The 14,765-nt window shown below is 39.7% G+C and overlaps 1 protein-coding gene across 3 annotated transcripts in view; it reads left to right on the forward strand.

The window, feature by feature from the left end:
* FARSB (phenylalanyl-tRNA synthetase subunit beta) overlaps positions 1-14,765 on the forward strand; it is a 78,070-nt gene that overhangs the window by 41,381 nt on the left and 21,924 nt on the right. For all 3 annotated transcript variants that reach the window (XM_055398757.2, XM_088845291.1, XM_055398756.2), the window contains one exon: positions 12,486-12,641. In XM_055398757.2, coding sequence (XP_055254732.2) covers positions 12,486-12,641 — 156 coding nt within the window. The remainder of the gene's footprint in view (positions 1-12,485; positions 12,642-14,765) is intronic.

Below are 14,765 nucleotides of genomic sequence, written 5' to 3' on the forward strand. Positions count from 1 at the left end.
AACACACAGGTGGCCAGGCTTCCTTCATGTCTACACCAATACAGTGCCCCATATTAGAGTAGTGTAAATCCTAGACATCATATCATTTCAGCAACAAACACTTTCGTTTCTGTTTGTGAAAGATAAGGAATATCACTGGTTTGGCTTTTTGTTTTTAATAAGCCAATACTGTTATTATATTTTATCATTAAATATCTAGCTATTGTTTGAATTTTTCCAGTTGTTTCATAAATTTAATTTTCATTACTGATTTGTGTGCATCAATCCAAGCAAGGGCCAGCTACTTGACTGTAGTATCTCTTATTTTTAATAGAAAACAAATTTTAACTGAGTTTAATAATATTTATGAAGAGCCCTATTAAAAACCTCAACCTGAAAAGCACTACAGAGCACTTCTTTTTTCCTTATGTTGTGATTTATATGTGTATCATTTTGACATACTTCTATCTTACCATTCTGGTTTAGCAGTGATTGTTCCTATCACTGTTGTCCAGTGATTATGAATCTGTTTTACCAGTTTTTGCTTCTTTTGAGTATGGTTTGAACTTGTTAGTACAGCAGGTTGCTTCATCTAGTATTTGGAATATAGTGGTTATTTAATAAATATATTAAGTATGTAGTAAGTACTTACACCTGATTGCCTAGAAAGCCAGTCTCATTCAGACTTCTCCATATCTTCAACTTTATATCAGTTTGACTTGACTGTTTGGAGCTGTGTATATGGTATCTCTTGGTGAGCAGTGCCCTCAAAGGCCTCAATTACTGGCAATGTTTCTTTTGAGTCCCTGGATTTAACCATTGAAGTCCCAGCAGTATTTATTCAGTCTTCCGCAGACTCTGCAAAATTCAGTGTGTTCCTTTGAATCAGTTCACAAAAGAAGAGGCCTTTTCCTCAGTTTCTCCTGAAGAGGACAATATGGCGTCATTCTGACTACCAGAAAGTAGTCAAGAACCACTGACTGTAGACCGGCCTGTGTTAGGAAATAGATAGTACAGAGGTACAACCACCTTGACTGTCTGTGGTGGACTGTCCATCGCAGACCTTCTAGCCAAAGGCTGGATTCCATCTGCTTCCCATTGTGTAGCCTGTCTTCAGTTTACAGTGTCACCGTGCATTTCTGTGTGCTTTTTGCTTTTAAAAATAAAAAAGTTTTTTTAAGGTACTTTTTCTTTTTTTATTGTTAAAACACCTCTGAGGCAAATGGGACAAAATATTGTCCCCATTTAAAATGCTGGAAAATTAAGACAAAAAACTGGTGATTTGTTCAGAGTGGCTTAAAGTGAGGAACTTAGGGCTTGGGCCAGGGTTTTGGTCTCAGTGCTCATATCCTTAGAGAATAAAAGTTCATTTTCATATCAGTCCCTGTAGAATGTTCCTTGGGTGGTAAAGCTGCTGTAATGGAAAAAGCAGCTTCAGTGCCAGCTGCAAATAGTTTTGAGGGTCCTTACTGCCTCTAACCATCCCTTGGTATAGATAGCTGAGAACTTGTTATTATCCCAATGTCAATTTTTTCTGTTAACTTTGACTTGTTATCTATCATACTAGTTCTTTGAGTTTTATGTTGTTTTCATCCTTGATGATCCACTCATATTTCTAAATATAGGCCTAGGTTAATTATTTGAGATTTCCTCAAAAGTTCTGTAATACTATTTTGGCACCAGTCCTCTTCCCTAGTAGCAGAGGCTCCTTGCAGGGCTCTCTGCTCTCAGGCAGGCAGCTTGGAGCCTGGAGACTGTGAGTGAGAAGCGAGCTGCGGTCCCTACAGTTGCCATCCAAGGAGGTTGAAAGAGAGCTGTTCTTAAATATCAGTGCCATAGGCCATCACTGAATAAATCACTCTGGTGATGATTCAAAAACCCCATCCGTATATGTACTTTTTAACTTGAAGATTTGTATTTCTGCTGCATTTCTTGTTTCCTCAGAAAGAGTAGTTCTTCTCTTTGCAGCAGACCTCTTTTATAACTGTGTTTGGTTGTGATCATTCTGCTCTGTTTTCCACATCAATCCATATTCTAACTGATACTACTTTGGTCCACTGTCTTGCACCATTATGGTTTATTCCTTTTCCTTAAAATTTTGTGTCGTACCAATGGCATTTGTGGAATAAAGAAGAGGTAAATGTGCTCAGTAAGTCTACCATCTTGAAAACATAGGTTTGCTTTAATTTATGTGGAGTGTGTTTCCTGTTTAAGTAGGCCTGGATTCTGTTTCATAGCAGAAGAAGCGCTGGTGGATTATTCTCACGGTGGACCTGTGGCCTTCCTGCCTGTCATCTGCTGTGCAGAGAGGACTCTGCAGGAGAGGCAGCACGTCTCCGCAGGTCCACGAGGGACTCTGCAGCCAGAGCGCCCTCATTTGAGCCCTGCTTCTGCCGTTTGTTGTTGTTCTGTCACTAAGTCATATCCGACTCCCTGTAATCCCACGGACTGCAGCATGCCAGGCTTCCCTGTCCTTCACTATTTCCCGGAGCTTGCTCAAACTCATGTTCATTGAGTCAGTGATACCATCCAACCAGTCTCATTCTCTGTCGCCTCTTACCAGCTGTTTTAGACAATTTAATTTTTCAGTGCCTCAGTTTCCTTATCTGTACAGGGAGAACAACAGTAGAACTTTTTTCATGAGATTTGTTGTAAAAGTTAAATGTATTTTAGAAAGTTGTAGCCACTGTTTAGTGTGCGCTCTGTCAGGGTATTGGCAGTCTCTAAGGCAAGATACCTAGCATCTTGAGGTCTCTGGAAATTTTGAGATTGAATTAAAAATTGGCTGGTCATTAAAGGGTTAATACCACCTTGCTAAGACAAGTGGGACTAATTTTTATCCTAACTTTTGACTTAATTGGTTTTTCTTCTGTTGTGCACCATTTTATTTTTTTTAAGGAAAAGAAAACCCAAACGTACTATAGGAATTTACTTAAAATAAGAAGGTTGTTTTTTGAGCAGTTTATCACCCACTTCTTTTCAATGAATTAGGGGTGTTTTTACTGTCTCTCAAATCAGGAACCTTCTCTCTTTTGGATTTACATTAGTCATTTCCTCCTAAATAATGAAACAATTTTGAAGCAAAAAATCTAGATCATCAAAAGTAAAATGTAGAGCAGTCTTCCAGTTAACTATAAAAATGTCCCAAATTTTCAGTGGTGAGTGCAGTACTCAAACTATTGTTTGAAAAAGGGTGAAGGTGTGTGGGAAGAGTGGTCAAGACATTCTCATTCATTATACTGCTAGAATGTATTTTTAAGCTCCTTTTCTTTGCCAGGGACCTGCTTGAAATGAGGGAAAGGTTGCCAGCCTTGAGACAGATCAGTGAACAGTTTTTACAGGTGGTGTTGCAAGGGAGTGTGTAAGACACCCTGATCACACAGAGAAGGAAGTGACAACTGCCACTAATTGGTTTTGTGACATTAGGGAAAACCCAGCACTCTCAGCGTCCCTTCAGTTTTCAGTAGCCAAGCATAACTTCCAAGATGGAAATGGAAAGGGAATTTATACCAGATTCAGTATGACTCCCACAAATTCTGTCTGACCTGCATTCCTGAAAGAGTGGATGAAAAGTCCCTCAGCCCCTATTTGACCTCATCAGACAGTTTCGTATGCCATTGTGGACTTTTTCACTGGCCATGACATGATGCTGACAGCTTGCCCAGTGAGAGACTTGGGCACCCTCCTCAAGTGTGAGGGTTTCCACTCTGAGTCAGACACACTCCTGTTCTTTGAGTCTGAGCTAGTCACTGCATTTGTTGAATCATAAGATCTGAAGTTGCTGCAACATTTAAAAAAAACATTAGTCCTGACTTGAGGGACTAAGCTGATTTATCCTTTTTATTGGGCAGAGTGATGTGTGTCTCTGAAACAAAAAGTTAAATGCAGACTCTGCTGTGGGGAGAATTTTCAGCTTTATTGTAACAACGAAGTCCAATAGAGGCTGAACTGAAGCCATCAGATCAGACTACCGTGTGACTAACTGGTCTTTTTCAATTGTTACATTTGTCTTTTCAGTGTGAAGGAGAAACTGCAAAAAAAAAAAAAAAAAGTAGTAAACGATTACTTCAGAGGAGCAGTTGTGGAGTGGGATTGCTAACCTTTGTGCCCATAAATGCAAATATATTTTGCCAAGTCCCACACTCAGGCTTTTTATTAAGTGCAGATTGAATTCTGCTTGTCACAGTTTATTCCACAGTGGTCCTTGAAGCTGCCAGGATGTCTCAAAGCTCACAATAATGGCAGGAGAACAAGCATCATAGGGTTGAGTCTAGGTTTAAAAGGAATGATAGAAGGAATACTTAGTTTGGCTTTGTAGAGCAAGTATATAGGGTGATTTACATTTAGCATGGTATGGACTTCCCTGGTGGTCCAGTGGCTAAGACTCCATGCCCCCAATGCAGGGGTCCCAGGTTTGATCCCTAGTCAGGGAACTAGATCCCATGTGCTGCAACTAAAGAGTTCACATGCTGCATCTAAGACCTGGCACAGCCAAATCAATAAATACATTAAAATATTTTTAAAGGAAACATTTATATTTAAATAAATACATTTAGCAGACAGGCAGGCCTGGCATGCTGCGATTCATGGGGTCACAAAGTGTCGGACACGACTGAGCAACTGAACTGAACTGAATGTAATCATCCAGTTGTCCGTTGACATATATCGTGATAATCATATTGTGCCTTATTTTAAAGAATTTTTGCTGTGTGCTTAGTCACTCAGTCCTGCCCAAATCTTTGTGACCCCGTGGACTGTAGCCCGCCAGGCTCCTCTGTCCATGGGGATTTTCCAGGCAGGAATACTGGATAGCCTTGCCCTCCTCCAGGGGATCTTCCCAACCCAGGTATTGAAGCCAGGTCTCCTGTACTGCAGACAGATTCTTTATTGTCTGAGCCACTAGGGAAGAATTTAGGTTTCTAATATTTATTCTAGTAGGAAAATTGGGTTAAAGGCCTTTGACCTGAGGGAGGGTCCAGTTACCTCACTGGCCTCAGCAAGGACTCTTGCTCCAAACCTTCGCTTCTTGCCATTCCTACATCTGCAGAGCATTGCTTCAGTTGTGGTAGGGCTGCATTTCTTCTGCCCTGCCAGATTGCTACTTGAATAGTTCCTAAACCTTCTCATTCTCCCTGCAGCTTTTCTAAATCAGAATGCTCTACTTCTTACCCCTGCTTAGTTTGGATGTGGAAATCCAGAAATTTTTTTTTCAACTTTGGAAGGTAATTTTTTTTTTTATCTTTAATATATTTAAGATTCTTGTCTGTTCTGCTCCCTGCACCACCATGGCTCCTGGAACATAGCTGATTCACTGTTCTTCTATGATTTGGTTTGTTCCTTCTATTTGCTGTTGGTTTGCACCATTTATGTATCTGTTCTATGTTAACCTACTAAAATAAAGGGGCCCAATCTTTGTAGTTTTTCATATAATTCTTTGCTTGATAAAAAGCTCAGTGAAAGCATTTTCATTATGAGCTTGTAAAATACTTCAGCTCTGAGAAATTGTCCATTAATTCTGCAGCCATTAAATATTAGAAGATTATCTAGCGTCCACATGTGGAATGTGACTCTCTGAAGAGAGCTTATGTCATCAGTCTGGATTAATTTAATTTTACTACTTTATATTTTTGGCATGTAGAATTTCCAATTAATAATTCAAAAAGTATGGACGTAGGGAACATTGACCTTAACAATATTTGAAGTGGCATCATTCACATGTATGATGGCATCTTAACTGTGTAAATAACATCATTTTTAATATAGAAAGTTATTTTAGTACATTTGGCTCAACATAGTTAAGATCTCTTAACGTGACTATAATGTGCTCTGTCATGCGTTGAATATTGTATTTTTTTAATAGATAAAAATCCATTCCAGGTTCATGTTAACAAAATAAAAGCCAGCCCACAAGGATGTAACTTTTTCCTTCATGCATTGAGAAGGTCATAGTTTTTTCCTCACATTTGTTTCTTGGCCTTCAGCATTATTTGAAAAAGATAAGTCTCTGCTTCGGTGCTGTAATATAGAAGTGCTTTAAGAAAAATTGTTCTTAAGTTTTACTATGTTTGTTTTTAAAATTGAAAATGTATTTGTAATATCTTTAAGAACTTTCCCAAATACATATTTTTAAGAGTAATTCTATTTTCACATTAAAAAATAAAACCATGTATCCACCTTTTCCCAAATCCTACTCCTTTAATTAGTTGCCAGACATTCTATGCATATTTAACTGTGTGTTTTACATTTCTGTATGTAGTCACAGATCCAGGTACTTTTTAGTGTTCATACAGGCTTCCCTGGTGGCTCAGAGGTTAAAGCGTCTGCCTCCAATGCGGGAGACCCGGGTTCGATCCCTGGGTCGGGAAGATCCCCTGGAGAAGGAAATGGTAACCCACTCCAGTATTCTTGCCTGGAGAATCCCGTGGACGGAGAAGCCTGGTAGGCTACAGTCCATGGGGTCGCAAAGAGTCGGACACGACTGAGCGACTGAACGGAACGGAACAAATAGAATTACGCATTTTCTGTCTTGTTCTGTCTGTACTTTTGCCCTATGAATGCATTCTGTCTACCTTATTGCTTGTTGTTGTTGTTGTGTGTGTGTGTGTTTTCTTTATTTTTGGCTTCGGCATGTGAGATCTTAATTCCCCGACCAGAGATTGAACTCGTGCCCCCCTGCATTAGAAGGTGGAGTCTTAACCACTGGATCAACAGGGAAGTCCCCTGACCTCATTCTTTTTAATGACTGCATAGCATTCCATTGTGTGGATATAATGTAATTTATTTACTCAGACTATTATAATGACTTTAGATTGTTACCAGGTTTTGCTAAAATACATCTATTATAATGAGCATCCTAGTACCCTTGTACAAATACGTTTTTTTTTTTGAAGTTGGTCAGTCCACAGGTATGCACATTAAGTGTTTGCTACCTTGTCAAATTCTCTACTAAGAAAAAAAATTTTTTAACACAAATTTGCAGTCCTATTAAAAGTGTGTAAAAGTTCCTGTTCTTCCACATTAGATCTAATTTTTCATGGTGTATGTCTTAACGAGATTCTTGTACTTTTTGTGAATCATTAGGCCTACTCTGAATTTCTTCTGAAGGTAAGTAAAATTTGCAATATAAGCTATCATCTCATGGGTACCACCAATATTAAATTTGTTGGATGGAATAAACTAGAGATCAAGATGATTTATTTTATGTTCTGAACTTGGCCAGACAGTTATTCTCAAGCTCAGTATCAGCCACCAGTTGTCCTGGGAGCTTTGTTGGTTTCCCAGTAGGCTTTCTCCTAGTATCTTCATTTGGGCTTCTCTGTGAATGTGAGAAGAAAGATGGAAAGATTGACCTGGAGACTCTGTCCTTTTCCATTCTGTGCCATTTATGCTGTTACCTAACACCCCTGCTGCTAAGTCACTTGAGTCGTGTCCGACTCTGTGAGACCCCATAGACGGAAGCCCACCAGGCTCCCCCGTCCCTGGGATTCTCCAGGCAAGAACACTGGAGTGGGTTGCCATTTCCTTCTCCAATGTGTGTAAGTGAAAAGAGAAAGTGAAGTCGCTCAGTCGTGTCCGACCCCTAGCGACCCCACGGACTGCAGCCTACCAGGCTCCTCCATCCATGGGATTTTCTAGGCAAGAGTACTGGAGTGGCTTGCCATTGCCTTCTCCGACCTAACACCCCTAATTTGATTTTAATCATTCATCTGGTGAAAGAGAGTCTACACTAAGCAGAAGCCTGTTCTAACATTTGAATTGTATGCAGTAGTCACTTACTAAGGGGCTTCATGTATCACTTTCCCCTTTTTCCTTCCTTTATAAGGTCATCTGGCACACTTGCAGCTTCCAGAGTTGTAGCAGCTGCTCCTCCTCTTGCTGGTTTAGATCAGCCTCTCCGGGCAGTGCTTTGAAGTCTGTGAAAGACACTGGTGATTTAGGCTGACATACTTGGCAGGCCCATTTAAAAAGCAGAATTGTTTGATGGCATGACACAAGAAGTCTGTTAACTGAGTTATAAAGAACTGAGTTATAAAGCATTTCCAACAAACCCTAGTTTTGGCATGAAATTTACATAGTTCTTATTTTGTGGCATGCAGTCAGTGAACTTGCTGTGATGTAATATTGTCCCTCAGTGCAAAATCCTAGGAAGTGGAAATTTTACTAAACCTAGCAGTTTCTCCAAGACGTTTCTGGGTAGAAGTGAGTATGTGGTTATCTTCTCTTTCAGTTCAATCCAGCTAATTCAGAGGAAGTATTTTAGCAGGATGTGATGAAGCAGGTCTAGAGGGACTGGTAGCATTTGGAAGAGATGTGAAAAAACAGCCCATCAGTGGTGGGGGCTGCAAGAGGGCACCTTGTCAATGCGTTTAATCTAGTTCTTACTGTGGGTTTAGTATAAAGCCCTGAAATCAATGGCCTTTCCTAAAACTACTATGACATTGAATTAAAAAATAAACAGCTTATTACTGTATATGTGTATGCTCTAAACATCCTGAAACCTTTCTTGAGTGGAGTATAATTTTAAGTCCTGTATTTTTATCCTTATTTCATTATTCTCATCATCAAAATCAATTTTTTAAAAAAAAAATTCTAAGTCTTTAAACCAGATGTTGTTCCTCTTATCAGAAAGGCAAGTACATAATGTGAAGATCAGGACAGACGTATTCTAAGGCAAAGGTTACCAAAACAGAGCTTTCAGTTTGTGTTACTAAGCTCTCTGAATGGTGGCATTACTGTGGGGCTCTTCTCTCACAGCAAGAATGGGGCTGCAACATAGTTTCAATACGTATCTGTGTGTTAAAGTGGAAGCATGTGACACCAGCAAATGGGTACCACATGGTAGAGATACCCAGGAGCAAGTCCCTAATACGAAAGGGATAAATTAGTTCTGTTTCATTGCATTTTTTTCTCTTCAAGGGGAAGTGGGGGGGGGGGCGGTGAGGAGAGAGGGAGAGAGGAGTGAAGGAGGAGAGGAGAGAGGAGTGTGTGTGTCTGTGTGTCTGTGTTCCTACAGAGCAGTCATTTCCCTCATTTTAATTAATGCATGTTGTTGATTAGTGAGGTTGGATGCCTACTGGGGGTAATATTAATTTTTATTCTGACACCTTCGACTATAGCTTTTAGATAGCAATTATCTTTATCCGTGCACGTGGAAGTGATAGAGAATGATGCTGGCACAGTACCAACTGTCCAACATCAGCTGCCTCTTGGGCAGACTTAGAATGTGGCCACTGTCTGGTCCTGACCTTGTTTAATTCTATACATGCTTTGCTTTCTTTCCAGGCTTTATTCATTTATTCAGAAAATAATCATTGAGCATTTAGTCTGTGCAGGGCCTATGCTGGCTCTGACCTCTACCCTCTAGGGATACCTAGAGTAGAGTGCTTTGAACATAGTGGGTGCTAAGAAATGTTACATGGCAGGGACAGTTATTTCTCTATGTATGTTCAGTCCAAAGTTTAACTTAGAATGTAATTTCCAAGAGTTACAACACTGATGATGGCTAGAAACTTTAGTTAACTCACTTTCAAAAATAATCTATTTCAGTTGCTTAACTAAAAGTCTTAAACATGAAAACTTTTGAAAATGAAAGCATCTGTTTAACATATCAAAAACATTTCAAGAATGCACGTCTTTGACTATACTAAGTATATTCATACATAAGTTTGCACTTATACTTTCTTTATCTTCATCTAAATCCTTTAGAGATTTCTTCTAAATCCTTTAGAGATTTAGAGATTTCTGCTGTATAGTGGAGAGGGTATGGGTTTTAAAGTTAGGCAGTCCTTGTCCAGTCCTGGTTTTGTAACTTATTAGCTGTGTAATTAATTACAGTTAGCGCCAGGCAGTTAGCTTGACTTTGGGCAAAACCTTTCTGAGCTTTCGTTTCTCCATCTTAGTTTCCCTGTCCGTTTTATGGTACAATAAAAACCTAGCTAACACGATTGTCTTGAGAATTAAGATGACAAATAGGCTGATAGCAGCTGAGTCCTGGCACATAGTAGATAATTCGTTCATGTCAGTTTTCCTTTCCTTTTACCATTTATGGACTCATTTTTATATTACTTGAGTATTAAAATCAGTGTATTAAAATAGTCATTTGTTTACTTGGATGTCTGGAAGGCAAAAGACATTGTATATTTTGTGCGAATTATGGCTATGAGAATAAGTCTGTGGAAGAACTTTTGCTTAATACATGCTAATATGAAGCAGCTTTTTATTTTCAGTTTGTTCCCCCAGATAGACATTAATTTGTTGTTTTTCTAATTTGAAAGGTAAAGTGAAGCCAATGTTCGTTGTTTGTGTAGAGCAGCAGTCTCCTCCAGAATTTATTAAAGGGCCACAAGTGTGTTTATCTGTTAGAAAATGAAGTGATCTCCAGTGAATTTGAGTTTGTCTTTGTATGCTATGCATTTCTTTATTAATAAATTAGTTTTAAGTTTTTCTAATCATCACTACAGATACAAAACAGTTCTGTCACGCCCCTAGACCCACAGGTTGTCTCACTGTAGTTACATTTCCCACTCCCCATCTAACCCTGGTGACTACTATCTTGTTCTCTGTAGCCTTGAGTGCATGCATGCTAAGTCACTTCACTCATGTCCAACTCTTTGCAACCCTATGGATTGTAGCCCTCCAGGTTCCTCTGTCCATGGGATTCTCCAGTCATGAATACTGGAGTGGGTTGGTATGCCCTCCTCTAAGGGATCTTCCTGACCCAAGGATTGAACCCGCATCTCTTAAATCTTTTGCACTGGTAGGCAGGTTCTTAACCGCTCATGCCACCTGTTGCCTTAGTTTTCCCTTTTCCAGCACGTCACATAAATGGACTTACATTGTCCACTTATATTGCTGTATAAAACTGGCTTCTTTTTATTCATCTTAGTACCCTTGAGATACATCTAAGTTATCAAGACTACTTTATTGCTGAGTAGTATTCCATTGTATGGGTGAACCAGTTTGTTATCTAGTCATTTGCATTTTTGCGATTCTTTTAAAAAATATTACATTTGTGGGACTTTCCTTGTGGTCTAGTGGCTAAGACTCCACACTCCAGGGGCCCAGGTTCAATCCATCCCTGGTTAGTGAACTAGATCTCACATGCTGTAACCAAGACCTGGCAAAACCAAATAAATAACTTAAAACGATCACATTTCATAAGTTTGTTCTGATTTTCAAAGTAGAAAAAATATACTAATCAAGGAAGGTTGGAAAATAAACTTAAAAAAAATTAATCCTACCCAAACATTACCTCTGTTAACATTCAGGTACATTTCTTTACATACTTTTTCCTGTGAATGAAATTTTTTGGCTTATGGTTACATTCACGTAGTTGTATCCTTCATAAATTGCTGTTTTTTTAATACTTTAATTGTGATGTATAAATATGACATAGATAGTTTAAAAAGATTGTAAAGCAGACACTGGTTTAACCATCCAAGTTAAGAAATGGAATGTTGCCAGAGTCCTCAGCTGCTCCTAAGACCCATCTCTATCGTATCACCTTCCCTTTACCTGGAACGGTCACTGTCCTGACTTTGATGACAGTCACTTCCCTGGTAGCTCAGTCAGTAAAGAATCTGCCTGCAGCACAAGAGACCCGGGTTTGATCCCTGGGTCGGGAAGATCCCCTGGAGAAGGAAATGGCATCCTACTCCAGTATCCTTGCCTGGAAAATCCCATGAACAGAGGAGTCTGGTGGGCTGCAGTCCATGTTTTCACAAAGAGTTGGGCAGGATTGAGCAACTAACACTTTCACTCCCTTATTTGTTTTATAGTTTTCCAACCTGCGTATACTCTTTAGACACTGTGATTTGGCTTTGTTTCTTTTTGAATTTCGTGGCCTCCTTTTTTTTGTTTCATTTACCATTATAAGTATTTGCTCTAGCTCTACTGTAATGAATCTTCATAAAGATGCTTTTTGGAGAAGGCAGTGGCAACCCACTCTAGTATTCATGTCTGGAAAATCCCATGGACAGAGGACCTTGGCCGGCTGCAGTCTGTGGGGTCACAGAGTTGGACACAACTGAGTGACTAACACTTTCACTTTCAAAGATGCCTTTTAGCTGCATAGTATTCTGATGAGTGATTGTGTTGTAACTCTATGTAGCCATTTCCTAATTTGGGTTGTTTCTAATTTTCACTGTTGAAACTAATGCTTTATGTAGAAGTAATAGCTTTCTGTATGAATCCTTTTTTTGTATTTAAGATTATTTCTTTTGGATAGTTTTCTGCCTTAAAGAGTATGAAGTTTTAAGGCTCTGAAAATGTTGTTAAATCCTTTACCAGTTCATACCACAATGAAGCCTATTGTTCCTGGGCCAGCCTTGAGGGTTGATGGTTGAAAAACCATCTTGTCTTTCTGAGGTTGATTGGTTCTCCATTTGTTTACTAATCGGTGTTCTTTTTTATTGATTTTACTTGAGTTTGTGTTGGAGCAAATCAGCTTCTTAAGTGACGATCAGCGTGTTCTTGTGACCATTTCTTTTATTTTTTTATTTTTTCAGATGTGGGTGCAAGAAACTACAGGCATCTCTGTGCTGTTTATTACAACAAGAATCCTGGGTTTGAAATAATCCATGGGCTTCTGGATAGAATCATGCAGCTGCTTGACGTGCCTCCTGGTGAAAAGAAGGGAGGATATGCAATCAAAGCATCAGAAGGTGAGACAGATCCATTGATTCTAGAGTCAGCGATGCCGTAACGAGGAGCCCAAGCCCTATTTGTGATAAAACTTTTTGGCTTGATGGCGGGGAGCGGGGATGACAGGGATGTAGGAGATAGAGCTTCATATCAATTCAGTCCAGTTCAGTCGCTCAGTTGTGTCTGACTCTTTGCAACCCCATGGACTACAACACGCCAGGCTCGCCTGTCCATCACCAAAGCCATGTCCATTGAGTCGGTGATGCCATCCAACCATCTCATCCTCTGTTGTCTCCTTCTCCTCTTGACTTCAGTCTTTCCCAGTATCAGGGTCTTTGCTAATGAGTCAGTTCTTCGCATCAGGTGGCCAAAGTATTGGAGCTTCAGCATCAGTCCTTCCAATGAATCTTCAGGACTGATTTCCTTTAGGATTCAATGGTTGGATCTCCTTGCTGTCCAAGGGACTCTTAGAAGTCTTCTCCAATACCACAGTTCAAAAACATCAATGATTTGGTGCTCAGCTTTCTTTATGGTCCAACTCTCACATTCATACATGACTACTGGAAAAACCATAGCTTTGACTAGACAGTCTTTTGTTGGCAAAGTAATGTCTCTGCTTTTTAATATGCTGTCTAGGTTGGTCATTAGAGAAGGCAATGGCAACCCACTCTAGTTCTCTTGCCTGGAAAATCCCATGGGCGGATGAGCCTGGTAGCCTGCAGTCCATGGGGTCGCGAAGAGTCGGATGTGACTGAGTGACTTCACTTTCACGCATTGGAGAAGGAAACGGCAACCTACTCCAGTGTTCTTGCCTGGAGAATCCCAGGGACAGGGGACCCTGGTGGGCTGCCGTCTATTGGGTCGTACAGAGTCGGACACAACTGAAGCGACTTAGCAGCAGCAGCAGCAGGTTGGTCATAGCTTTTCTTCCAAGGAGCAAGCATCTTTTATTTCCATGACTGCAGCTGCCATCTGCAGTGATTTTGGAGCCCAAGAAAATAAGTCAGTCACTGCTTCCATTGTTTCTCCATCTACTTGCCATGAAATGATAGGACTGAATGCCATCGTCTTCTTTTTTTGAATGTTGAGTTTCAAGCCTGCTTTTTCACTCTCCTCTTTAACTTTCATCAAGAGGCTCTTTAATTCCTTAAATTAATTAATTGTCCATATTTTCTAGAAAAACCTTTTTTTCCCTCCAGCATTTTGAGAAAATGCTTTTCAGAGCTCTTCCAGCACCACACAGTGTACTTTTGTTCAGCTGAGTGTTGGTAACCTCTAGTTACTGGCACCGTCAAGCCATGGCCAACCCACAGTCCTAACTGGAAACTAAGAGAAACTCAACTCATGACTTATGCTTACAGCCGCCTATGTGAAGCCTTTAAGGCAAATGAAGAAAAGGGAGAGAGAGTTGAAGTTAGGCTAGCTAAATGGTATATAAACTTAACATGCTAATTTCTTGTCTGAGGAATTCTGAAAATTTTGCTATGTCTTGAATCAGTATATTTTGTTAGACAAGAGATCCAGAAAAGCTTGAAAGAAACGTTTTACCACTTTATTTCCACTGTTTACCTGACAATTTTGTAACTCTATTTGGCATTTTAAATTTCTGTTGGAAAATTCACTTTTTCTTGAAGTGTTATTTAGCAGTACTTGTAGTGGTCTGAGATTTGGGGGGACATACTTTTGTTTTCCCTTTAGATTTATTTTTCTTAGTCCTCAAAGATAGTTTTTTACTGTTATTTATTTATTTATGTTTAATTTGGAAACTTATTTGAAAATGCAGTAGCCCTAAATATATGAGCCTTTTTAAGTTGAAGATTTGTGGAGTTACATGAATTTTTTAAATAAAATTGAAAGATTACATGTTGCAGGGAGTTATAGCTTTCTGCCACAGCTCTCTTTAACAGTCATCCAGTGAAGATATGTAGTACGCTTATAGAATTTTAAAGTGTTGGAACTGGGTCTTGGAGTTCATCAGGTCCAGTTCCTTAGTTGGACAAGTGCAGGAGCCAAGGACAGGCAGGTTAAGTGAGTTGTGCTGAGTCACACGTGTAAAACCCAGGGCTCCTGCCTTCTAGTGTTCTGTCCACAGGGCCAGATTGCCTGCCTTTACAGTGGCTTTCTGTACTCATTCACCAATTGCC

Source organism: Moschus berezovskii, chromosome 2 (genome assembly GCF_049115385.1).
Source record: "Moschus berezovskii isolate FMDL1 chromosome 2, NW_MosBer_1.0, whole genome shotgun sequence".
NCBI lineage: Eukaryota > Metazoa > Chordata > Mammalia > Artiodactyla > Moschidae > Moschus > Moschus berezovskii.